At 45.5% G+C, this 27,385-nt stretch overlaps 1 protein-coding gene across 1 annotated transcript in view; it reads right to left on the reverse strand.

Annotated features, from left to right (window-relative positions):
• Positions 1 to 2,008: 2,008 nt before the first annotated feature.
• The window catches only part of SERPING1 (serpin family G member 1), a 163,318-nt gene continuing 137,941 nt past the window's right edge, over positions 2,009 to 27,385 (reverse strand). The window contains exons 7-8 of the mRNA XM_078674150.1: positions 17,651 to 17,870; positions 2,009 to 2,382 (exon numbers count right to left, since the gene is read on the reverse strand). Coding sequence (XP_078530276.1) covers positions 2,129 to 2,382; positions 17,651 to 17,870 — 474 coding nt within the window. The 3' untranslated portion in view covers positions 2,009 to 2,128. The remainder of the gene's footprint in view (positions 2,383 to 17,650; positions 17,871 to 27,385) is intronic.

Consider the following 27,385-nt stretch of genomic DNA (forward strand, 5'->3'; position numbering starts at 1 on the left):
GTTAAACATACGATTAATAGAGTGCTGCCTTAAAGTTAAGATTGCTTTCCTCCTTCTGCAAGTCAACAGCAATGGGCCTAGCATTACAGCGAATGCACAAGTTTCTCATTGCAAACAGAGCATTGGCAGAGCAGTGTGTGTGCATGTGGCATGTGAAGGGAGGGTTGGGTTAAAAAGAATGGCGCGAGAGAGAAGCGGGGGGCGAGTGAGCACGGCAGCGTGGTGAACGCGAATGCGCTAATTAAAAACAGATGGTGACATGACCCCGAACAGATTGCGCCCCGGCTCATAACTGCAAGCCATAGGCCGTGGGTGGATACATTTACTGGGAAAGGTGGGACATGCAGCCGCCTTTGCCCAATTGCGTGCTGTCTTTTTAGAAAGACACACACAAAGACCTATTGAAATAATGCAGAAAAAAACACATGCACGAGCGTGTGGAAAGTCCAGAGTGATTCCAAGAGGTCGTTTTCCTAGAGCAGCGCATGCGCTCAACCTAAAAACAAAAATACCAATTAGACCTTCTTTTACAGGGATACCGTAAAGCCGGTCCTAGGATGCTTGGTTTCAGTCCAGGGGAGACCTGGCTCGGCAGTTCAAGATGGACTGTTCCCATGGGGAGCAGGGTCAAGACTGATTTGTATGTGGCTGGGTCCAAACTGGAATGGCGTGGTGTGCAAAAAAACAATGGATTTAGGCCCAGTTTTCTGACTGGGGGTTTGTTTGACATTCCTCAGCATTCCGTCCATCATTTGTTCTTTTTGCCTTTGTCACCCCGGGTGGGACAGATATGCCCAGACGTGGGTCCCATACTCACCATGCTGCTGGATTCAGATTATCCTGGCTGATGAGGGGTGAAACCCTGAAACTGGTCCTTGGATGCTTGTTTCCAGTCCAGGGAGGACTTGGCCTGGCAGTTCGGGCTGGACTGTTCCCTAGGGTAGCAGGCTCAAGACTGATTTTCACATGGCTGGGTGCAAACTGGAATGGTGTTGTGAGCAAAAAACAATGGGTTCAGGCCCAGATTTCTGATTGGAGAAAATTTGCTGAGCATTCCGTCCATCATTTCTTCTTTTGACATTGATATGTATAGCCCTACCGTTCCCAAAATTATTTTGAGGAAACTGCTGGAAAAGACTGACTTTGCTCACTATGCTCACTCACTCATTGCATTGTGCATGTATGTGTGTATGTGTGTGTATTTAGTGTGAACATAGCCAAAAGGCAGCAGAGCGCTGTGCAAGGTGCAAAGATACAGTCAAGGAGCAGTAGCGGGGCTCTGAGAGCACTAGTGGACTGTGTGTGGTACATTGTGTTTTAGGTTCCAATGCAGACCTGATAAACAATTCTGCTCTCCTGGGACCTGATTCACAGAATGAACTTAAGACTCAATCCTAAACCTACTACTATTTTGGCATTCACAGAATGAACTTACTACTTTTGGTATTCACAGAATGCACTTACTACTTTTGGTATTCACAGAAGTTAGTATTTTGTCTTAAGTTTGTCTTAAGACAGACTTAAGACAGACTTAAGACAACATCCTAACTTCTGTGAATACCAAAAGTAGTAAGTTTAGGATTGAGTCTTAAGTTCATTCTGTGAATCGGGCCCCTGGTGTGTCAGGGACACCCATTGATATCACACAACATTGATCTTTTATGTACATGGATTATACGTCTTCAGGTGAGGTCTAAAAGAAGGTTGGCTCCCTAAAGAGACAATAAAATGCCGTATTTTTTTAAAAGTCTGTTTATTGTACTGAACCAAGAGAGAGTAACCCTTGATGTTCCGGTTGTGTACCTTTGTTTATAATTACTGCACATGTGTTGAGATGCCCAAGGGTAGTCACGTGCTCTATAAATCCCATAAACATAAACATGCAGAAACTCCATCAAACAGGCCAGACTTGCAGATCTGCTGAGAGCAGGCTGTTATTTGTAACATTATAGATAAAGAGGCGGGGCAGAATGAGGCCTCGCCTCTCATGAGTCATGGCCCCTCCCCACACATCTGCAAATATGATTTATATATATAAAACAGTAAACCAAAGGAAAAAAGAATGAGCAAGTAGGGACAAAGCATCTTATTGATCTCCGGTGGGGCGCGGGCCATGCTGCCCCACCTCTCAGGCCTTGGGGTCGGCGATCCGCCCCATCATCACTGGGATTCTGCTCCGCTCGCTCCAGACCACAAAGATGAAGGGATGGCGAACGTCAAAGACGTACACAGTGCGCGCCAAGGATACCGCAGTCGCCGCCGCTGCCACCACCCCTGCCTCGTCCATCTGCAGCAATGCCCGATGCTGTCCACCCGACACCATCAGCTCCTCCGAGTCTGAGATACCACACAGGTTGGCGCTCCCCAGGAGGTCTGATAACCCTGGAAAGAGAATACACAACATCTGGATGTGGGATGAATCAAGCTTTGAGCGCTCCTGCCTCTCAGTCACCTGCTCTTCATTCAATGCCATCTTGTCATGCACTTTCATCTCACTCAGAACGTCCATTACTTCTTATAAGGCACTCTCACCACATCCTAAAGCACGATTCTGTCAAGTTGATGAGGCATGTTGATCACGCTCTTTAAGCAGGGCCACTGGAATCACACAATTATGCGGCTGCAGCATTTTCTGCACAGTTATGGATTTTCTGCACTTGCCGCGTAACCCCCCATTTGCTGCAAAATTTACAGATTTTGTTTTTTAAAGTTTTTTAAATTCAAATGGATAAAAAGGTTACTAAAATTGTTACCACGCGTGCTGCAGTTTAATGGAAGACCTTCAAGAAGATTACCTGGCCATCATTCTGTTGCTGATTGCTATATTTAGGTGTTAGACTGGTACTACTGAGGCGTACATTTTGCACCTTTTGTACCTTTTTGCCCAGATAGTGCTAACGTATAAAAAGGACAAAGGGCCATATGTAGGAAGCCTAATTGCGCTCGCAAATGCTGAAATTTGCACAATTTCAGCATTTGCGATCGCAATTAGGGCAGTGTGCTATGTAGCACACAAAATCCCACATGCAAAATAAGGAATCGCTAAATTTGCGATTCCTTATTTTGCTATTGCATTTAAGGAATCGCAAATTACGATTCCTTAAATGCAATGTAGGAAGCACCCAAGTTGTGCGAATTTTGGCTTAAGGAATCGCACAATACCACCGACTTCAGGTTGGTGGTATTTTGCGATTTCTTTTAAAAAAAACTTTTGGGCATTTTTCAAAGTGCCATGTGGGTCACATAGGGCATGTATGTGGGCCACATGTGCACACATGTTAACTTCAGGGGTGCAAAAGGGTGTCCTATTGACACCCTTACAACCCTGAAATTGAATTCTCAATTTGCGATTCTTCAATTGAGAATCGCAAATTGAGAATGTCTTCCCATTCATTCCTATGTGCCTTCTAGCCCATAGGAATGAATGAGAAGGTATTCCTTATTTGCGAATCTCAATTTGCGATTCGCAAATAAGGAATAAGTGGGATTCACAAAAAAATGTGCTAATCCTACCTACATTTCGTTTTGCGATTCTCTAATTGCGATTACCTAAAAATCGCAATTTGAGAATCGCAAAACGAAAATTACCTACATATGCCCCAAAATAATTAATACTGTCACAAATTGTGCTGCATAACGCCACATAATTTGTATTTTCTTCCCACATAATTTAGGCAGCTCTGCCACATAAATTGGTCCTCTCAAGCCATGTAATTTCAGTGACCTGGCCTATAAAACACTTCCACCACAGCCTGTAAGGCATTTTCATCACTCCAAAGCAGTGTTCAGTGTGCTCACAGTATCTCTGTAAGCCAGAATAGCTGTAGGATGTCACATGTGTGTTAGTTTAGCATGTCATTGTGTGGTTATGGAGGGGTATGCTGTTTAAGAATAGTGGAATATCTGTATGGGGAAACAGCGTTTACTACGCTGTCTCCACAACATGGTACCATTACAACGTGGTCGTTACAACAATCACGTTGTTACCACGCATCATTAAATCTCAAGTCATTACTACAACTTGCTGTAGGGGGCGCGCAGGTGTTGGATTCAGAATCCAAGGGCCTCATTTATGAAAAGTGACGCATCGCTGCGTGAAAACAGCGAGGCGTCACTTTTCACTGCGCCCTCCTTGCGACACCAATGATGCGTCATATTTAATGTATGACGCATCATGTTGCAAGGAGTTACAAATACGCAGTATTTCTGACGTATCTGTAAGCGCAAAAGTGACGCATTGCTGGAGTGTGTCACAAAAGTGACGCAACTCCAGCAATTCGTCCTTTCACATGGGGAAAGCCCCATGTGAAAGGGATTGCGTCAGTCTTACGCCTGCTGTGAAGCAGGTGCAAGATTTTGACGCAACAGCGTCCTAAAAGTGACGCAGTGAAATCTCATAGATTTCACTGCGTCACTATTACGAGGCTTTTTGCGGGGGAACGCCCCCTCTGCATACATTATACCTGACGCAGGTATAATGTGGCGCAGGGGTTTAAAAAGTGACGCATCTACCTAGATGCGTCACTTTTTAAATATGGCGCAGCAAGGCGCATTTTTTACGCCGCTGGTGCGTCACAAAAAGTGACGCACCGGCGGCGCAAAATTGACGCAAGGCCTCATAAATAAGCCCCCCTGACTTTCCCTGCTGTTGCACAAACTGGAGTAGGAATTTTAAATAATACTATTCCTAAGTCCAGCATGCCCCAACAGAAAGTTGTAGTAATGACTTGCGATGTAATGGTATGCGTTCTAACAATGCGGTCATTGTAATGACCGGGGTTGTTTGTAATGGCATGCGATGTATTTGCATGAGTTGTAAGGGTATATATTCATCTTTATGAGCTCGGTGAGATCCAGCTAGATTATGCCTCTGAACGGCCTTGATGTGCTTGCCCTGTGCTCTGAAGGCACTCATCTTAGCATTCAGCAACATTTGTTGATGCTCCTAGTAATCCATCAACTAAACATCAATGGGTCCTGGCCATCAAGGTGGGGTCTTGTACCAGCAAATCATGTCCGCACATCTAGCAGCACCCCATCCCACCTCACTGGGGAGGCCTATCATAGCAACACGTCCAACAACTCTGTTTTTGTGAAATGGTTCTAGCAGCCTTAAGCTCACCTTAGGAGCATCACAAGTCTTCACTTTGGTAGTGTGCTCCCAATCATGAAAGACTGGAAGAAGGACTCCCACCTTCTCCCGATCAGCGCAGAGAATATGGACCTGCCCGCCACCAGAGGTTCAGTCGAACCCATCGATCAATGGTTTCAAGAAAGAGGTTGAGGATTTTACAAGACAGATTCTTTACATAACGGAAGGTTATAAACTAGGTTAGAAACAATTCGACCAGTGCACATCCCTACTAGTTACTTTTCTCCAATTGGATTACAATTCAATCACTTCAGTAGTTCAATTTGCTTCAGGTCCACACAAATATTCAGGTAGTACACAGTCCATTAGTGCTTTAAAGTTCTTATTTATTGATTGACGTAAAATTCTTACTGGACCTGCAAAATCAACGCGGAAGAGAAACGCCCTGCGGAGACGTGACCGGTCTCGCAATTGCGACGGAACTTATCATGGCTCCTCTATTCTTCGTTTAATGCACATACAACTGAGTGACGAATGGAGTTATAAGCACGAATACTATGAGGCACAATTATCACATTCACTATTTAAGGCTTTGAGGACCAGTAAGAATTTTACGTCTTTTATTGATCGATACGAAAAACCGCCACTCACCATACTATTTTTTTTGCCTTGAAAAAGCCCGCGGAGGGCGAAACGCGCGTCGGCTGTGACGATGTGGCAAGAAAATAATCAATAAATAAGAACTTTAAAGCACTAATGGACTGTGTACTACCTGAATATTTGTGTGGACCTGAAGCAAATTGAACTACTGAAGTGATTGAATTGTAATCCAATTGGAGAAAAGTAACTAGTAGGGATGTGCACTGGTCGAATTGTTTCTATTTATGGTTCATGAAACTCTACCACACCCTCTGTGGGTAGATTATCGTGACGAAAATTGCTTAAGGGTGAATAAGCATCCGATCAGTTGGGCACTCCTAAATTGAGTATTTTTGTGTGACTGGAAAAATTACCACTACGGGAAAAATGCAATAGTGATGTGCTGATCATAATAGCAAGTTCACCCTGTTTTTTTGTTGATCTATAGTTATAAACTAGGTTGTAGCCTAGCTCAATTTGGTTATATCAGGGTAATTTTGCTTACCTAGATGCCGCTGTCTTCGAGCGCGACACCTGAAAGGCTATCATGGACCACAAACTTTCTCTTGTGATTATTATGTTTCTGTTTCTGGGGGGGAACATCCTTTACAACGCAACTTTTACCACGCAGTGCCTTTACGACGCAACTTTTACAATGCATACCATTACAACGCATTGCGCTGGGGGGCGCTCTAGGATAGGGAATAGGTTTAATTTACTATCCAACACCTTCCCTACTATCCACGGTGATTGGAGGTGGAATAGTAAATTAAACTATTCACTATCCAGCGCCCCAAAGCACTATGCGTTGTAAAGGCATGCGTTGTAATGTGATACATCCGTTTCTGGGATAATATATGTTACATAACAGGTTTTGGGGGTCGCTTTGTAGAGCACTCTGATATCTTTGGGTCGAGTTTGCACTTTATAAACCCTCAAAATAAAAGCAAATCAAATCTTCCTAAAAATAATCTGGGTTTGAGCAGGGTGACATTTGTCACCTTTAAGTTTATCCAGATCGAAAGCGTTCAATTTGCCTTTGTTTAAAGTTCGTGCATTGCACTGAGGCAGAGAATGTGTTTATTCTGCGCCCCTTCCAGACTTCAGTACAATACTTACTACTACCATGTGCAAGTAGTGTCCTCACTGTTCAGTGGCATGAATTAAAAAATGTTAAAGCACAGCTTTATCGGTATACAACCTTTACAACGAAACTTTTACAACAAACTACCATTAGAACGCAACTTTTACAACGCAAACTATTACAACGCATTGCTCTGGGGGGCGCTCTAGGATAGGGAATAGGTTAATTTACTATCCAATAAGCTTCCCTACTATCCACGGGGACTAGAGTTGGAATAGTAAATTAAACTATTCACTATCCAGCACCCCAAAGCACTATGCGTTGTAATGGTATGCGTTGTAAAACTTACGATGTAAAGGTAGGCGTTGTAAAAGTATGCGTTGTAACGTCATACATCCAGCTTTATCCATTAATGACCTGAAATCACATTAAGTTCCGAACTGCAGAGAAGCTGAATGATGAGAGCTCTGCGGTGAGGCCAGAGAAAAACAAAAAACTAAATTGAGGGTGCTTTGCAGCACTTGGAAAATGTAGGGCCAAAATAGAGCTGGTACATTACGCGTTTTCTACTACTGCTCTGAATTAGTAGCAAAAGAGTTTCAGGACGCATGGCCGTAGTTTACCGTCCTGCTTCTACTGTTGTAGGGCTTCAATGTGGTCTCCATTTTAGCTTTCGTTTTTAGTTTAGCATCTTTTTGAGATGGTGGTTTGCACATCTTTTTTGCTAATATGAGAATGTGCCATGCACACTTTTATTTTTAGTAGACATTTTGTTCTACAGTCTGTCCCATTAGTTCCAGGAACACACATGTCAGACCGCGATGTCCTTGTTATTATGTGTTCGTAGGAGATGACTTTATCCCCTCAGATTAAGTAACATTGATATTCTGTGTCTCTGGCAGACTGTGATAAGACTGGGTTTTATTAGTTAAACCGTGCCTGTGTTTAAGTTGGTGAGAGGCAATTCGCACCGGTATTATCATGAATGTTCAGAGAGCTGTGAATGAGATTCTGTCCTGCAGGCCCCGACATTCATCCTAAGAAGTAAGATAACTGTGCAAGCAGAAATGTGTGCAGGCTTGCACATTTAGTCAGTGTGTATTTTTAATGCACGGAGGCCGGCTTCCTGAGACATAAAACAAATAAATCAAATTTCCTGCCCTAAAAACAATCTGATGATAACCTCACAATAAGACTAATTTGGGAGGGGGTCGGGTGTGGGATTAGATCATTCCAAATAGTTTTGGCAAAAGGATACTTTCAATATGCTCTTGTTAGAATAGAAGTACTGCTGATAGATCGGAGTAACATTAGGAACAATTAACATGGTTGAATTGTTTGTGTTTTTCACCATGGTAATAATGCTTATAACAATGATGTATTTCATCTGACTAATAGTCGCAGTTCACATTTTATTTACAAGGATTAGTACTTTTTAATATGCATTTGAAAATGCATTATTGTTTCTTTTCTTTATACTGAAACACAACGTCCAGCGGTGCGGGCAAGAATCGGGTGCACAGGTGTATAATCCTGGTAACTGTATTTCTAATTGTTTAGGACGCACTCTACTCTCAGTGGTCCCACCGCCACTGGACCAATTTTAAACACAATATAACCTTGATCCGAAAGGAGCGCTTTAATTAATCAAAATTCCCAAGTTAATAACTCTTTATGTAGCTCAATTCACAAAAAGTCCATAGGCAGTTTTATATGTATCCAATGAATGCATTTTATTTCACAATGTTCTCTTCATAACTCCATTAGACTGACAGTTATACCATTTTCCTATTTCCCCCAGATCACACATACAATTGAAAGGACAGACAGATGCTGCCAAGAGAGGTATACAGTTAAAAACGACCTGCAAATAATAATGTTTTACGGTAATTATTTGAAATATATGGTCACCCACCCACCGACCACGCACGCATGCAACCTGGGAATCATCCTCAACACAGGCATCCCGACCAAACACCTGCAACGACTGCAACGCATTCAAAATGCCTCTGCCCGACTCATCCATAACGTCCCTCGCCGCAGCCACATCACCCCTCACCTGAGAGACCTACACTGGCTCCCCATCAAACAGAGGATCACCTTCAAGCTACTCACCCACGCACACAAAGCCCTCCACAACATCGGACCAGCCTACATCAACGGCAGACTCAGCTTCTACAGCCCCACCCGCCATCTCCGATCCGCCAGCCTTGCCTTCGCCACCGTTTCCCGCATCCAACGAATGACCGCCGGCGGCAGATCCTTCTCCTTCCTCGCCGCCAAGACCTGGAACACCCTCCCCACCCAACTACGGCAGACCCAAGGGGTAACATCCTTTACGACGCGGATGTTACCTCGCGCTAACATTACGACGCGTCTCTTACAACGCAAGTCTTAACCACGACCTGCGCTGGAGGGCGCTCAAGGACAAGGAATAGTTAATTTACTATTCCAACACCTTCCCTACTATCCTCGGGGACTGGTGTTGGAATAGTAAATAAAAAAATTCCTAAGTCCGCACCCTACAGCGCAAGTCGTGGTAACGACTTGCGCTGTAAAACACGCGTTGTAACGGTACGCGTGGTAATAGCCCGCGTCGTACCGTCATACATCCGACCCAAGACCTACTCACCTTCAGAAGACTCCTCAAGACCTGGCTCTTCGAGCAGTAGCACCCCCCACCTCCCCCTCAGCGCCTTGAGACCCTCACGGGTAAATAGTGCACTTTATAAATGGATTGATTGATTGTTTGATAATAAGTTTTGGTTGACATTGGTCACATAGAGACTCTTTTTTCTGAGTAAATTGGGGGAGTATTGGGTGGACGTGGTGTAAAAAAGAAACCAAATACAAAAAATAAATGAAGGAAAAAGAAGGATTTAAAGGGTGCGGTAACGCAGGAATGACACTGCAACAATGATTTTGAAACTAAAGTTGAGTATAGGTGTGAAAGTACAGGATGTGCACTGGTTTCACACTTTGAAGCACTCTCATGAGGCTACTATTTATGTGTTGTGGAGAAAGAAAATCGGATGTAGGCAGGGACTATTGTTTAGCTTTTTATGTGTTAGCGTTTTCTATGGTTTGTACATTGTATGATCGATGGGTTTACTGAGAAATGAAGTAAAAAAAATTAAACAAATTTTGGGGGGGGATCACTCATGTATGTATTGTTTCTTTAACTTACAGCCCTGATGATGTCCCTTATGGACGAAACGCGTCGGCTGACATTGATTATTATGGTGTGATCTGGAGTTATGAAGAGAACATTGTGAAATAAAATGCATTCATTGGATACATATAGGACCGCCTATGGACTCTTTGTGAATTGAGCTACATAACGATAAATTAACTTGGGAATTTTGATGAATTAAAGCGCTCCTTTTGGATCAAGGCCATATTGTTTCTTTTCTTTGTAACACTTCTCATTACAGAACGAATGTCCTAGACACTGTGTGTACGACTGTGCCCTGAGGCTGCCTCATAATCCAGTAAAACAAAATGATTTAAACAGTCCGCTCGGAAACATTAAAAATGAAATTTATAACAAAGAAACAAAACGCTTCTTTAGTCCAGTTGATTATAAATGGCAAGTTCTTTTCACAAATGTTGTCTTCACATTTGTGTTGTCCAATATGGAAGTTACAATGTTCTCTTGTTACTGTCCGTTTAAACAAGCCCAACGCATTTCAGGTCTAGAAAAACCCTTCATCAGGGGTCACTACAATCAATTAATATATAATTCATGTTTACTTATTGGAAGTTTGTCATTAGACTTGTTATACTGGTCACCCCTAGTCGTAAACTCGGTAAAGCAGTGGGGAATTGAAATCTGAGTCCTGACCCCGGTAGAGGCGGATCCTATGGTGGAAAAATACGGTGTGTGCTGGTGAAGCATAAATTAAAATGAAAAGCATAGGATGCTGTTAAAATGGCTAGTCCCATCATGCAACTGTTGCTGCAACTATACCCATTCTTTGTGAGTAAACTCACTTTCCCAGCATGCTAAGTGAACCATCACTGAAAACCATGCCATATGAAGGTAAAAAAAAACGTGAACAAAGAAACGTGATCTAATGTAATTCGATAGTACCCATGTGCAGTGCATTATTCATGCTCCTACATACGTAGAAAGTTCTGACATCTGAATGATTGGTAGGACCCGTGATCTGTCCGGACTACCCAGAAACTGTTGTATTTGATGATATCTCGATACCGCTAAACTAAATTATGCTATGACAACACATCTCTGTGTGCCATGCCCACAACCACTGCCTGTGGCATAGGTATGTTACCCCTCTAGCAGGCCTCACAGCCCTAAGGCAGGGTGCACTATACCACCGTTGAAGGTATAGCTGCATGAGCAAGCCCCTGCAGTGTCTGAGACATTCACAGACATTGTAAGTGCTGTGGAGTCATATTGAGTACATGGGCCGGAGTTTGTCATTACAAACTGTACAGTTCCATGATAGCTTTACTGAATGCCAAGGAGTTTGGTATCAAACTCTTCAGCATAATAAACGCACACTGATGCCAGTGGGCATCATCGAGCTGTCCCCTGAAACACAACCAATTATCTAGTGTGTAGCTGACTCGTCTACACCAGCCTGCCACACGCAGACATGTTTCTGACCCCCAGAGGTGGGATCCCTTGTGCTCTCGTGGGTCAGGAACAAAACCTGCTTGGGGTGAAGGTGCTTCTCACCTCCCCAGGTCCTCCCATAGGTGGGACCCTAGAGTTAGCCCAACCCCTAATCTTGCTATAAGAATAGGATCCCAGTCCCTAGGACTTTAGATTACCCTGGATGAAACTCTGCAACATATATCTTGGACCTTTGACATTCCATATCGACTGGAAGACGGGAGAAATCTCCCTTGTGGTCAAGGAGTGACCACCCAGTGCAAACAGGCACCAACTGCATCTTTGCCGTCTGCATTTTCGAGTCTCCCGCCGGATCCCGAAGAATCTGCGACACAGGACATGGACTTCCAGACATCTCTGACACTGACCCGAGCTACCAGCAAAGCTGAGACCCGTAGCGGACACGAGAAACGTGGGACTGGAACTCCTGGACATCCTGCATCTTTGCAATTGCACCTACTTCCCGAGGTATCCCGAAGTTGTGCATTGGGGTATTTGAAGCCCCTGCCCCGAGCACCTTTTGCACCGAAGCGCAGAGGCCTACACTCCACGAGTGTCCTGTTGACCCGCTTTGTGCATTTCAGCTCGAGGCGGCTTCGCGGTTCCTAGTCCGTTGGCTAGTGAGCCCCCTCGAAGGCCAATCTTTGATTTCTTGAGCTTTCCTGGTTGCTCCAGACTTGCTCCCACTCCGGTGCTCCCGTGGGTCTTGACTCTCGAAGTGTCTAAGTCTAAAGGGTCCCATCGTAGTTCACCTAGAAGTGCCCTTAATCTTTAAAATTGTAACTTGTTCGTTCTCCATAGAAAGTCAATAGTGATCCACGGCTCTGTTTAGACACTGCACGCGTCCCCCGGTGGCCTCCTGCATCCTAACCGTTGGTGGTTCCAGGTAGCCCCAGCGGTTCTACAGGCCATAGGCCTGCTTTCTAACTCTCACGTGATTCTTATACCACTATTTTAGTATATGGTTTGTGAGGCTCCTACGGCATAACGTATACTGTGCAACTTATCGTATGCTAATTATGGGGCATATTACCAAGGGTGGCGATAGCCAATTATCGCCGGTTTAGCGGATGTTTTCAGCCGCTAAGCGGCGATAATTCTATCGCTCTATTAGCAAGCTGTCGCTAACTGATGTTATCCACAGCTTTTAGGCGATAGCGAGCGGTTTGGGGCCCGCTTTGCATGTTAGTGATATTTATCGCTAATGACATGCAAAGTGGGCGTACCCAACCTGTTAGCGACTGAAAGCAGTCGCTAATGTCGCTATCGCCTATTAGCAAGGAAGGCGTAGCGATGGAAATATTCCCGCTATCGCCAAAAACCAACGCCTGCTCAGACCAGTTCTTAGCCATGTTATCCAATGGGAGGTGGATAAAATGGCTAAGAGCATTTCGTCGCTAATGCGTGAATATTGCTGTATTCTCAGCGAAATTTCACGCATTTCGCCGCTATCGCTGGATATTGTAGCATAATGGAGAAAAACGTTGCTAATAGCATGTTTTCTCCGCTAACATATCCAGCGATAGGCAGCGATAAAAAAATCATCGCTAAGCCTATTTAGCGATAATTATCGCTACTTGTTGGTAATATGCCCCTAAGTTCCTTGTATTGTATATAACACTCGTTTGGACTGGTGCAAGGTGCCCACTAGAATAGTGGACATCATATAGCAGGCCAACTTCTCACAGTAGTCGTGAGTGATCCAGGTGACCCTAAACAGGCCACTCCCTTCAGTTGGCGCCCAAACAGGGACTTCATCGGGTGACCCATCCTCGCCCGCGGACGGGTGGGGTGGTCGGGCCATCGTCGGGTCGGACGGGCGGGCCAGCGATCCCTGCACAAGAGAGTCTTGAACTCGCAGCTGCCCCGTCTGTCTAAGTAGTCGGTGCCTCGCCCAGTGGTCATTCCGGCTGGGGTCCTGAACGGCAAAACCCTTAGATCTGACCGTTTGGTCCGAAGAGTCGGCAGTGGAGAATACATTTGTTTGACCTGCATGCACCAGGTGAGTGTGTTTTGGTTCTTTGTGAATATAGTACCATTTTGGTTTGTATTTGGTGCGGTTTGAGGAACGCCTTTGGATTTCGTGCGGTTTTAAAGACAGCTTTTGGCACAAAGTGTCTGTGAACCCTTGGCCGGGCAACATACGAATTTAGTATATTTTTAGAAATACTCATGTGTAGTAAATTTTGAGTTTCTTGTCGTCGTTGTTGTTCTGCTGATGCTAGATTGGAAGAAAGTCAGCCTGCGCCTCCTGAAGGCACCCCAAACTTTGACATTTTATTCATTTGTTTTTTATTTGCAAAGTTTTATATAGCGCTGGCTAGACCCGGAGGTATCAGAGCGCTTTACATGAGGATCAGCGATTTGCATGTTACATAACTACATCAATTACAGGAGCCAAGTATAGACATAGGAGAAAAACATGAGATTACACAATATAATGGGTAATTAACGCGAGGTATAGCCAAGGCACGGGGAAGAGGCTGGGAAGGGGAGGAAACACAGCGGGGAGACAAGGAAAACAGTGTCAGATGTCCGGCTGGGTAGGTGACGGCCGAGGTGGTGAACCAGAGCTAAACTCCTCTGTAGCTGCATAGGACAGCTCCACCGGGCATCGGCCAAGGTTGCTCGGGTTTCGCTGTAAGTACGAACTGTTAAGGTATCTGCTCAGGGGGCATCGCCATAATTCGATCAAAGCACTGGTCCCTGTGTTACTGGGAAATGCGTAGGAATAGCCAAGACAAGGGGAAGGGGCAGGGACAGAGGAGGGAAGGAAAACACAGCAGGGAGATGAGGAAAACAGTGTCAGATGTCCGGCTGGGTAGGTGCTGGCCAATGGGGTGAACCAGAGCCAAACTCCTCTATAGCTGCATAGGACAGCTCCACCGGACATCATCCAAGGTTGCTCGGGTTCCGCTGTAAGTATGAACAGTTAAGGTATCCGCCCAGAAGGCATCGTCATAGTTCCATCAAAGCACCGGTCCCAGTGTTACTGGGAAGCTCCAACCACCTCGTCCTCCAGCTCGCCCCCAGGTCAAGAGTGGGGAGAGAAGAGATGTAAGAGACAGTTCCAAAGTCTGTAGAATTGTGGGACAACCCATCGTTCTTTCCTTCAGTCTACTTGTCAGGAGTGAAACTAAAGAGGATTTGTGAATAGAAACCTGATCCTCATCAGAATTTAGTCCTCAATAGGCCCCCATAGTGACATTGCAGAGATTGCTTCTGGGTGCCATGTTAGAGTCAGGCAAGCCTGGGCCTGACCTTTCCTTGAGTTAGCAGGTCTCACTATGTCCCCGGTATAGAGCGATGATTATAGGGATCAGTTGAACCCCGTGACTCTGTAGCTGGTCTTTGCCTCTGGCTCTGTGATTATTTTACTCTGTTATGCATTGTATCCAGTTTATACATCGGACATGATGGGTCAGCCTCTCTCTCCAGTGGTACTTCCCTGGCGGGTGCCATTTTAGGGTCAGGCGAGGCGTATCCCACTTTGAAGTATTAACAACATTTTAATGAAGGATTGATTAAGGTATCCTCCAGTCCTCAAAACTCCCTGGAAGGAGGAGGAGCCATTTTGAGGCGATTTTGCTGATATTAGACCATGGGCGCCATCTTAGGGCCAGGACCCGCTCTGCGGAAATTCACCCTGCTGGTGGAACCGGGTTTGGGTCTCGGCATGGGCGCTCAACGTTCTGTGATCCTGGGCAAATCACTTAATCTTCCCGTGCCTCATAAAAATGAATGTGTCAGTCTGTAACGTAACTGGTGCTCATGTAAAGCGCTCTGCTACCTTCGGGTCTAGTTAGCACTATATAAAACTTCACACACAATGCAGTTCAGACATGGTGTCCTTCATCAGGAAATTATCTTTGAAATAAAAATATAAACACTCTCTAGCATATTACTTCAAAGCGCATGTCATTGTGTATTGGGATGTGAGTGTTAAAAAATGGAGTTGTTGTCAAACAAAAATATGAAGCAACCAGAAGTGTTATTTCGAAGTACAACTTTGTTTCACCGTTAGAAATGGTTACTAATATAAAAATGCAAACATGCATCACCATAGCGTGCACGAAGGCACAGCAAATAGAGAAAAGTTCAAATCACCGTCACTTATTCTGTGCTGTTAGTATGCCAAAGTAAAACTCCATAATAAACATGCAATGGTTAATACTTCGAAGGAAATGTACATCACCGTTAACCCGATCTGTACTGTGCATACTGTGCATAACTACGCATTACTCCCTCAACATAGTACTCAAACAGAATTGCGATTACCAGGATATACTTGTTGCATACAACTGCTCACCCCTGTCAGCCAGTTTCAAAATATGATAAATTTAACGGTACAAAAACCGTTACGTTCAGAATGTTATACGGCAGTGCTGCTCGCGTCTAGCAGGACGCCATGTGAAACTGCTGTTTTGCACGGGGTGCATATTATAACTTTAAGTTATAACTATACACTTTCAATTTCTAAGCTGGGTAGTTTAAGTTGGTTTTGTATAGAAATGATGGTATACAACGTTTACAATGCAACTTTTACAACGCACTACCATTACAACGAAACTTTTACAACGCAACATCCATTACACCGCATACATTTACAACGCAGTCATTACAACGCATGACACTACAACGCACACCACTACAACACATACCATTACAACGCAGTCATTACAACGCATACCATTACAACGCAAAACTTACCATCCAATACTTACCCTACTGTTGCACCCCCTGGAGTTAGAATAGTAATTTTAACCCCTACACTAGCCAATATTTTCCCTACTGTTGCACCCCCTGGAGTTAGAATAGTAATTTTAACCCCTACAATATCCAACACTTACCTTATTTGCAATGTAATGTAATGCATTGTAATGGTATGCGTTGTAAATGTAGTATGCGTTGTAGTGGAATGCGTTGTAAAGGTATTTTTTAAGATTTCGTTGTAATGGTATGCGTTGTAAAAGTGTGCGTTGTAATGGATGTTGCGTTGTAAAAAATGCGTTGTAAAGGTATGCGTTGTAAAAGTGTGCGTTGTAACGTCATACATCCAGAAATGATAAATTAAGTTTTCCTAAGAACTAATATTAATCCTTCGTTTTTCTGTAGATGCGCTTAGCCATGGTGCCTGGCCCTCATGTCTCCCGCGTGGCTCCCTCATCCTGAAACCAAATGTACTTATCATCTCCTATTCATCTCCACAAATTTAGGTTTTTGAAACTTCGCTTCACTAATAATCTTTAAAGACTATTGTGACCAATGTGTGTGCTTTGCAGGGTATGATTGTATGCCAGTTGCGTTCTTTGTATGCAAGGCCGCGGGTCCTCCATTCTCAGGTAGCTGTTTCCTCCTGCTGGCGACAGCGTGTCCCTCCACACTATCGCTAGCTTTGTTCCTTTCAACTAAAAGACACCAACCAGCACACCGTGTACAGGCACAACACGCCTGTCCCATGCACAGCCAGCACCATAGTCCACACAGCCCGAACACCCTCACCCAATGCTCATGAGTAATATATTCAGCACAGGCACAAATAACTGACATGGTGAACACCAACCAGTTGGTCCTACCAACAAGCTCAACAGTCTCATCCAATGCTCACCACCAAACTCACGCAGCACAGACTCAACATATTCAACCAGTGTGCACCACATGAGATACTTAACATACGACCAAGAAACTGCCTCCTACAAAAATTATGGAAGTGTCCCAAAATTCCAGTCTGCCTTTTGGATTTGATTTGTTCTGTTTACATTTGTGGGTGTTGAGTTTCCTGTTCACTTTCTCTTGGTGCACTACAAATTCATAGTTATACACTGTAAAATCAACTGGAAGTTTGAACTGTGCCTATAATTTATGCAATGAAAAAAAAATTAGTGAAGTAGGTTTGCCACTGAGAAACTCCACAGTTTACAACAACCTTCAGCCAATGCTCGCACTACAGATGCATTCAGCCAGCACTTTCCCCCATCTGCAGGTAACCAATGACGGCATAGAGGGCGTGGTTTAGATCTGGGCAGACGGGTTACCCCGTCACAACGGTGACGGACCGCCCATCTGCTGAAATATAAATATCATAGGATATAATGGGATTTATATTTCAGAGGACGGGATATCCGTCAACGTTGAGCCGGGGTGAACTGTCCACCAAGAAGTAAATCAGGTCCGGAGTCAGCGTCTTACTCACCCACGTTGCTGAAAAGTGCCACGAGGTCTTGGGTGGAGTCCACTTTGAACTTGGGCAGGGAGACCATGTGAGGGTTGACGTGGGAGCGGTCTAGTTTTTCCAGGACCGCCTGAAGGACGTCTGCGGTGAACTTCTCTTCCATCTCCGTGAGCGGGAGGTGGCCGATGTGAGGCAGAAAGATGAGCATGCTCATGTCGTCTGACAGAGGAAAGCGGGCAACCTGCAAGAGACGGGAAGGAGTGAGAAGAAAGCAGTGCCTGGTGTGCCTCCATCAGCAGTGCCTTGAGTGAAAAACACCGCCGAGAGCTGAATGCTCGCGGTTTACTCCCAAGGTGTAGGTGTCACGTGGCAGCTTCACCAGGCTCTCTGTTGTTTGCCAAAAATCTACCTCATCCCTGCACACTCTCCTGTGGTTTTGGAATCCACCATCTGCCCTTGTTAGCTTTTCTTATTATTATTTTATAGTTCAGTAAAGATTTTTATACGACTGTTTATACTGTATCCGGCTGTTCATAAAATCTCATAGAATGTGTACATATAAAAAACAGAGCCTGAACGCTCCCGTCTGTAGGAGCTTGGCCTTCTGAGGGTGTTGTTCGCTTGGAGATAGAGCTGAACTCTTACCCATGTTCAGTGAACTAACAATGAAAACTGTTCACCCAGTGGAAGCCAATTCTGAGCCTCATTCCATGGCTGTTGAGGAGTAGGAGTCAGTCCCACGAAGAACACAGAGTAGCATCACCACCCGTGTTGGACTCAATGGGGGAGCACAGAGAAGGCACCACCGCCCGGGGTGGACCACATGGAAGAGCCCATAAAAGTCACCACCACCAGCAGTGAGCCCCATGGGAAAGCACAGAGAAGACAGTACCATATGCAGTGGACCCCACAGAAGAGCACAGGGAAGACATCACCACCCGTGGTGGACCCAGCCCATGGGTGAGCATTGAGAAGTAATCACCGCCTGTGTTGGATCTCACGTTAGAGCACAGAGAAGACCTCCCCACCCATGGTGAACCACACGGAAGAGCCCACAGAAGGCGTCACCACCAGCAGTGAGCCCCAGAGGAGAGCACAGAGAAGGCATCACCACTCGTGGTGGGCCACACACGGTGAGCATAGAGATGGCAGCACCATACGTTGTGGTCCCCACGCGAGAGCACTGAGAAGTAATCACCAACCTTGGCGGCAGTGTAAGTGTCCTAATTGCTTCCTCGTCAAGCAGATCACTCAGTTAATGCACCACAACACGAATCGACAGAGGAACTATAGTGAGGCTGATAGAAATTTGTAGTAGCCAAATTTGAACAATTTCCTGCTAAATTAGTTTGAAGCTTCACAAAGTTTTAAACAGTATGTAAAACCTAAGCTGTGTATAAACATTCTTTCAGTTGAGACTGAATTATTTTTCTGCAAAATCATTTTTGATTTAGCAAATCACCCAGTAAGACCAGGTTGTGCTGAGAATTGTTCTTCACAAAACCTACATTAAGTATCCTGCCTTACTTAAGTATTTCTTAAATGATCAAGATCTGACTCAGCACTGTCACCAACCAACTCATATTAAAGAAGAAAGTTTAGACCTCATTATCTACAAAGAGCAGACGATCACCTTGGATTCCATTACCGAGTGTGACTGGTCCGACCACCACTGCATCCTCTTTTATATCAATAGGGAGATGTCGATGAGGTTGGCTCAACCAACAAAATTAAAGATATGGAAAAGGGACCTTAGATCAATAGACTCCTGTGAAATAGCGGCCCACTGTAATTTGGCCCTCGCCTCCCTAGCCAACCTGGTTGAGGTTCAGTCACTCACCGACTCCTACGAGTCGACCGACTCCAACATCATGGATGACATTGCTCGAATCCAACGAAAAATGCCTCAATAAAAATATCCAAACCCTGGTATAATGACAACTTAAACACGGAACGCCGCAACCTTAGAGCACTCAAACGTTCCTGGCGATCCAATCCCTCTTCGGAACAACTAAAACTCCTTAGAGAGGCTAAGAGCCTCTACAACAAACACATCAAGAGTGCTAAGTCCGACTACTTCAGACACCAACTGGACCAAGCGGCACACCGGCCCAAGAAACTCTTTGAATTGGTCAAACAGCAATCAGTAGTAGGTCCCAACCACTCTGACCCTGTTGCCACACCTCCCTCTTGCGACGAACTTGCTGCTTTCTTCACGTAGAAAGCAAGACTCATCTCCATTGACCTCGCCTCTAAGAAGGCTCTATTGTCTTCCTCCAGGGACATACCATCCAATGACCTCTCAGGAAAGCACAGATCTACCAGCTTGATCACCAAGAACAATGCGTCATGGTGCACCTTTACTCGACTTAGTGAAAAAGACATCTACATGATCCTGCTGAATATCAACCCATCCAACCACTTCAGTGACCCGTGACCCCCGGCCATCTTCAAAGAAATCAAGAATGTCCTCATCCCCACCTGGACAAGTACTGTAAACGCCTCGCTTACGACACCCGACAGCCTTAAAGCAGCTCCGGTATCACCTATAGTAAAAAAAACTAACACTGACAAAGCGGATCTCAATAACTTCCGGCCTACCTCCAACATCCCCACCCTAGTGAAACTCATAGAAAATGCATACAATCCCTTACTCTGTGCGCATATAGAGAATGTCCATCTCCTTGACCAGCATCAATCAGGCTTTTGGAAGGGTTGTATGACGTTACAACGCATACTTTTACAACACATGCCTTTACAACGCATTTTTTACAACGCAACATCCTTTACAACGCATTCCATTACAACGCATGCCATTACAACGAATTGTCTAAAAACTACCTTTACAACGCATTCCATTACAACGCATACTACCTTTACAACGCATACCATTACATCGCATACCATTACATTGCATGTATGGTAAGTATTGGATAGTATAGGGGTAAAAATTACTATTCTAACTCCAGGAGGTGCAATAGTAGGGTAAGTGTTGGATAGTGTAGGGGTAAAAATTACTATTCTAACTCCAGGGGGTGCAACAGTAGGGTAAGTGTTGGATAGTGTAGGGGTAAAAATTACTATTCTAACTCCAGGGGGTGCAACAGTAGGGTAAATGTTGGATAGTGTAGGGGTAAAAATTACTATTCTGACTCCAGGGGGTGCAACAGTAGGGTAAGTGTTGGATAGTGTAGGGGTACAAATTACTATTCTAACTCCAGGGGGTGCAACAGTAGGGTAAATGTTGGATAGTGTAGGGGTAAAAATTACTATTCTAACTCCAGGGGGTGCAACAGTAGGGTAAGTGTTGGATAGTGTAGGGGTAAAAATTACTATTCTAACTCCAGGGGGTGCAATAGTAGGGTAAGTGTTGGATAGTGTAGGGGTACAAATTACTATTCTAACTCCAGGGGGTGCAACAGTAGGGTAAATGTTGGATAGTGTAGGGGTAAAAATTACTATTCTCACTCCAGGGGGTGCAACAGTAGGGTAAATGTTGGATAGTGTAGGGGTAAAAATTACTATTCTGACTCCAGGGGGTGCAACAGTAGGATAACATGCGCTGTGATGGTATGCGTTGTAATAGTATGCGTTGTAATGACTGCGTTCTAATGGTATGCGTTGTAGTGTCATGCGATGTAATGGATCTTGCGTTGTAAGAGCTTTGTTGTAATGGTAGTGCGTTGTAAAAGTTGCGTTGTAAAGGTTGTTTCTCTTCGGAAGATGCACAGCACCGAGTGGGCGCTCACTCACGTCATGGATGACTTGTTAAAAATGCTTGACCAAAATGAATCCTGCCTCTTGATCCTTCTTGACCTTTCTTCCGCATTCGACATGGTTAATCATGACAACCTCCTCGCCACTCTGAAAAATACGATGGGTTTTTCTGGTCAGGTGCTACAATGGTTCTTGTCTTTCCTCCACCACAGATCTCAAAGGGTCAAGGCAAACCACTCTCTCGCCCAGCCCTCTCTAGTTCTCATGGGGGTTCCCCAAGGATCCTCCCTATCTTCGATCCTCTTCAACCTGTTCTTGGAACCATTAGCTAACTCTTTAAACTCCTCAAACGCTCTCTTTCTTATGTATGCGGACGATACGCAACTCTATTTGAAATTCTCTTCCCCTGAAAGTATCATCTCTCTCAACTCAACCCTGACGTCTACTCAAAACTGGTTAACTGAGGATCATCTTCTAGTCAACACCTCCAAAACGGAATTCCTGGTCATCTCCCCTCCGAACCGAACCCCCAAGCTTGACCTCTGGTTGAATCACCTCACTGCCTTCAACTGCACCCCTCTCATCATAGACTCAGCCAAATCGCTCGGAGTCACCTTGGACAAGCACCTGGATATGAAAAATCACATCAGTAAGGTATGCAAGGGAGCAAACCACTTGATGAGGACACTTAGAAATATCAAACCTTTCCTTCCACAAAACGATTTCAAGCAGGTGGTCTAAGCGCTTGTCTTGCCGAGGCTTGACTACGGAAGCGCTACCCTCTGTGGCCTTCCCAAATACTCCCTGGCTCCACTAAGGGCATCACTGAATATAGCGGCGAGACTGGTTACAAGCACCAAATGAAATGAGCACATATCCCCAGCCCTAAAATCTCTTAAATGTTTGCCTTATGAAGCACGTATTCAGTTAAAGATCGCCGTTCTGCACACAAAGCCCTTCACTTCAATACTCCGAGGTACCTGGCGCAAAAACTGGAGCTTTCTTGTGGTGTAAGAGCCTCAAGAAACACCAAGACTTTCCTCTTGAAACCACTCATCTTTAGGAAAAAGAGAACTTGTCACAGAGCCTTTTCCGGCGCTGCACCAAAGTTATGGAACTCTCCTCCACCGGAAGTACACCGAATCTCTTCAATGTCGGCGTTCAAATTGGAAGCCAAAAAATTCTTTATGAATAAATTCTTACCCTAATTGGGCTAGGTGCACCTGCTCGAAGACATTGTTCTTACTTCCGCTGGACTATCATTTGTTATGGTTCTTGTTTTGTGCAACTGTCCCTGAATATGTGATCGTTCCTGTTTTTTACTCCTACTTGATTTTGCATCTATGTCATTCCTCCCATCCTATTGCAAAGCACTCTGCTATCCCTCGGGATCTTGTTGGCGCTATATCAAACTTTATAAATAAATACATAAATAAATAAGAGGAACTTTTGCAATCTCACCCTGGAGACTAACTCACCTGGAATTGCCTGTGGTCACTTACTCATCCTGAATTGGCCATGGTGAGTGATTCGACTTAAATCGACCATAGTGAATGACTCATCTTGAGTAGACTGCAGTTACAGACTGACCTTTAATTGGGTGCTGTGCCGGATTCACCTTGAATTGACCATGGTGAATGACTCACCATGAACTGACCGTGGGGAAAGACTCACCTTGAATTGACCATAGTGAATGACTCACCTTGAATTGACCAAGCTGAATGACCTAGCTTTAATTGGGCGGTGTGCCTGCCGGATTCATCTTGAATTGACCGTGGTGAATGACTCACCTTGGACTGACCGTGGTGAATGACTCACCTTGAATTGACGTTTTGCGAGGGTTGTGCAGAATGGCCTTCTAGAGTGGATGATTGTGTCCCAGAAACGTACACCTTTGCAGGCAGAATTCAGAGAACGGATCAGGGCATCGGATCAGGTGCTCCGGTTTCAGCTCCTTTATAGGAAATTTGTTTTATTGAGGCGGAGGGCTTCATATAGCATTTGTTGATCTTACATCAGCTTTTGATTTGGTTCCCCGCCTCAAGCTATGGACATGATCAAGTGCCTACAAATAACTTTGCCCAAGTGAGATGTGGTCAGATGGGTGAAATAACTGAGCCTTTTCCTGTCCAAAAGGCGGCGAGGCAGGGATGCATCCTTGTCCTAACCCTCGTTTCCAATTTTACCAATGATATAGCAACTTTTGCGAACTGTGGTGGTTCCGATTCTCCATCCCTTGCAAACATCAGGATACCAGCACTGATGTTTGCAGACAATACACTGCTTATTTCGAAGTCCCCCCACTTGGACAGATTTGATATTTTTTGTACCCTTAAAGGCCTAGACATAAATGTTACAAAAACTAAAATTTATGGTACTCAATCCCTGTAGTACCACACGGTCCAACCCTGTCCTTAGAGGGTCTCACCAGGAGCGTGCCCGCATGTTTGAGTATTTGGGAATAACCCTCAAGGAGCACCTCAATTGGCAATCACACATAACTAGGAGCAGGTTAAGGCTTAACAAACCTCGGGGTATTGAAAAAATGCAAAAGGGTTCCCCCTTTCGCTCTATTTCTCTGGCATTGCAAGTCTTTAACCATCAAGCACCTGGTTCAGCTCTTTACCGAGAAGAGCTTTGGAGGCACAGGGATGTCTCTTCCCTTGGGCTTGTTGAAAATAGTTTTTTTGCTAGAACTAACAGGGCTTCCCATCAGCACCCCATTGTTTACCTTTAGGCCACACATGGGGCAAAAACAACTTAACAGACGTGGTCGGCCTAAAGCCCATATTATATTGGAAGACGTTCTGGTCTACTCCGAAGCTGATATCCTATCATGCAGGCTTGCCAGAGATTTATGTAGTATGGGTGCAACTGATATCCCCTGGCTTAAGTATGTTAGGGTTACCTTCACAAACATTGGCCTTGGGCAATTGTGGGATGTCCTCCTTGAGCCCGGTGAAATATCTAATGCCCAAAGAAAGAATGCTTATTGGTAATATAAGCTAAATCTGTTGCATGCCAAGCTACAAGTAGGAACTCGAACTTTGGCTTTCCTTCAATGGAAAGATAGCTATGGTTGGAGTAGTTCCTAGATGACATTGAACCGGCAGCTGCAAGAGAGAGAGAGGAAAGTGTGCTTGTGACTTCTTGTCCAGCACAAACAGCAGAGGAGAGAGAGGAAAGTGTGTTTGTCACTCCTTGTCTGGCACAAATAGCAGAGGAGCGAGAGAGAGAGGAAAGTGTGCTTGTGACTTCTTGTCCGGCACAAACAGCAGAGGAGAGAGAGGAAAGTGTGTTTGTCACTCCTTGTCTGGCACAAATAGCAGAGGAGCGAGAGAGAGAGGAAAGTGTGTTTGTCACTCCTTGTCCAGCACAAACAGCAGAGGAGCGAGAGAGAGAGGAAAGTGTGTTTGTCACTCCTTGTCCAGCACAAACAGCAGAGGAGTAAGAAAGAGAGGAAAGTGTGTTTGTCACTCATTGTCCGGCACAAATAGCAGAGGAGCGAGAGAGAGAGGAAAGTGTGTTTGTCACTCCTTGTCCGGCACAAATAGCAGAGGAGCGAGAGAGAGAGGAAAGTGCGTTTGTCACTCCTTGTCCGGCACAATTAGCAGAGGAGCGAGAGAGAGAGGAAAGTGCGTTTGGCACTCCTTGTCCGGCACAAACAGCAGAGGAGCGAGAGAGAGAGGAAAGTGTGTTTGTCACTCCTTGTCCGGCACAAACAGCAGAGGAGCGAGAGAGAGAGGAAAGTGTGTTTGTCACTCCTTGTCCGGCACAAACAGCAGAGGTGCGAGAGAGAGAGAGGAAAGTGTGTTTGTCACTCCTTGTTCGGCACAAACAGCAGAGGAGCGAGAGAGAGAGGAAAGTGTGTTTGTCACTCCTTGTCCGGCATAAACAGCAGAGGAGCGAGAGAGAGAGGAAAGTGTGTTTGTCACTCCTTGTCCGGCACAAACAGCAGAGGAGCGAGAGAGAGAGGAAAGTGTGTTTGTCACTCCTTGTCCGGCACAAATAGCAGAGGAGCGAGAGAGAGAGGAAAGTGTGTTTGTCACTCATTGTCCGGCACAAATAGCAGAGGAGCGAGAGAGAGAGGAAAGTGTGTTTGTCACTCCTTGTCCGGCACAAACAGCAGAGGAGCGAGAGAGAGAGGAGAGTGTGTTTGTCACTCCTTGTCCGGCACAAACAGCAGAGGAGCGAGAGAGAGAGGAGAGTGTGTTTGTCACTCCTTGTCCGGCACAAACAGCAGAGGAGCGAGAGAGAGAGGAAAGTGTGTTTGTCACTCCTTGTCCGGCACAAATAGCAGAGGAGCGAGAGAGAGAGGAAAGTGTGTTTGTCACTCCTTGTCCGGCACAAACAGCAGAGGAGCGAGAGAGAGAGAGGAAAGTGTGTTTGTCACTCCTTGTCCGGCACAAACAGCAGAGGAGCGAGAGAGAGAGGAAAGTGTGTTTGTCACTCCTTGTCCGGCACAAACAGCAGAGGAGCGAGAGAGAGAGGAAAGTGTGTTTGTCAATCCTTGTCCGGCACAAATAGCAGAGGAGCGAGAGAGAGAGGAAAGTGTGTTTGTCACTCCTTGTCCGGCACAAACAGCAGAGGAGCGAGAGAGAGAGAGGAAAGTGTGTTTGTCACTCCTTGTCCGGCACAAATAGCAGAGGAGCGAGAGAGAGAGGAAAGTGTGTTTGTCACTCCTTGTCCGGCACAAACAGCAGAGGAGCGAGAGAGAGAGAGGAAAGTGTGTTTGTCACTCCTTGTCCGGCACAAATAGCAGAGGAGCGAGAGAGAGAGGAAAGTGTGTTTGTCACTCCTTGTCCGGCACAAACAGCAGAGGAGCGAGAGAGAGAGAGGAAAGTGTGTTTGTCACTCCTTGTCCGGCACAAACAGCAGAGGAGCAAGAGAGAGAGAGGAAAGTGTGTTTGTCACTCATTGTCCAGCACAAACAGCAGAGGAGCGAGAGAGAGAGGAAAGTGTGTTTGTCACTCCTTGTCCGGCACAAATAGCAGAGGAGCGAGAGAGAGAGGAAAGTGTGTTTGTCACTCCTTGTCCGGCACAAACAGCAGAGGAGCGAGAGAGAGAGGAAAGTGCGTTTGTCACTCCTTGTCCGGCACAAACAGCAGAGGAGCGAGAGAGAGAGGAAAGTGCGTTTGTCACTCCTTGTCCGGCACAAACAGCAGAGGAGCGAGAGAGAGAGGAAAGTGCGTTTGTCACTCCTTGTCTGGCACAAATAGCAGAGGAGCGAGAGAGAGAGGAAAGTGTGCTTGTGACTTCTTGTCCGGCACAAACAGCATAGGAGAGAGAGGAAAGTGTGTTTGTCACTCCTTGTCCGGCACAAACAGCAGAGGAGCGAGAGAGAGAGGAAAGTGCGTTTGTCACTCCTTGTCCGGCACAAACAGCAGAGGAGCGAGAGAGAGAGGAAAGTGCATTTGTCACTCCTTGTCCGGCACAAACAGCAGAGGAGCGAGAGAGAGAGGAAAGTGCGTTTGTCACTCCTTGTCTGGCACAAATAGCAGAGGAGCGAGAGAGAGAGGAAAGTGTGTTTGTCACTCCTTGTCCGGCACAAACAGCAGAGGAGCGAGAGAGAGAGGAAAGTGTGTTTGTCACTCCTTGTCCGGCACAAACAGCAGAGGAGCGAGAGAGAGAGGAAAGTGTGTTTGTCACTCCTTGTCCGGCACAAACAGCAGAGGAGCGAGAGATAGAGGAAAGTGCGTTTGTCACTCCTTGTCTGGCACAAATAGCAGAGGAGCGAGAGAGAGAGGAAAGTGTGCTTGTCACTCCTTGTCCGGCACAAACAGCAGAGGAGCGAGAGAGAGAGAGGAAAGTGTGTTTGTCACTCCTTGTCCGGCACAAACAGCAGAGGAGCGAGAGAGAGAGAGGAAAGTGTGTTTGTCACTCCTTGTCGGCACAAACAGCAGAGGAGCGAGAGAGAGAGAGGAAAGTGTGTTTGTCACTCCTTGTCCGGCACAAACAGCAGAGGAGCGAGAGAGAGAGAGGAAAGTGTGTTTGTCACTCCTTGTCCGGCACAAACAGCAGAGGAGCGAGAGAGAGAGA

This window comes from Lissotriton helveticus, chromosome 1_1 (assembly GCF_964261635.1).
Source record: "Lissotriton helveticus chromosome 1_1, aLisHel1.1, whole genome shotgun sequence".
NCBI lineage: Eukaryota > Metazoa > Chordata > Amphibia > Caudata > Salamandridae > Lissotriton > Lissotriton helveticus.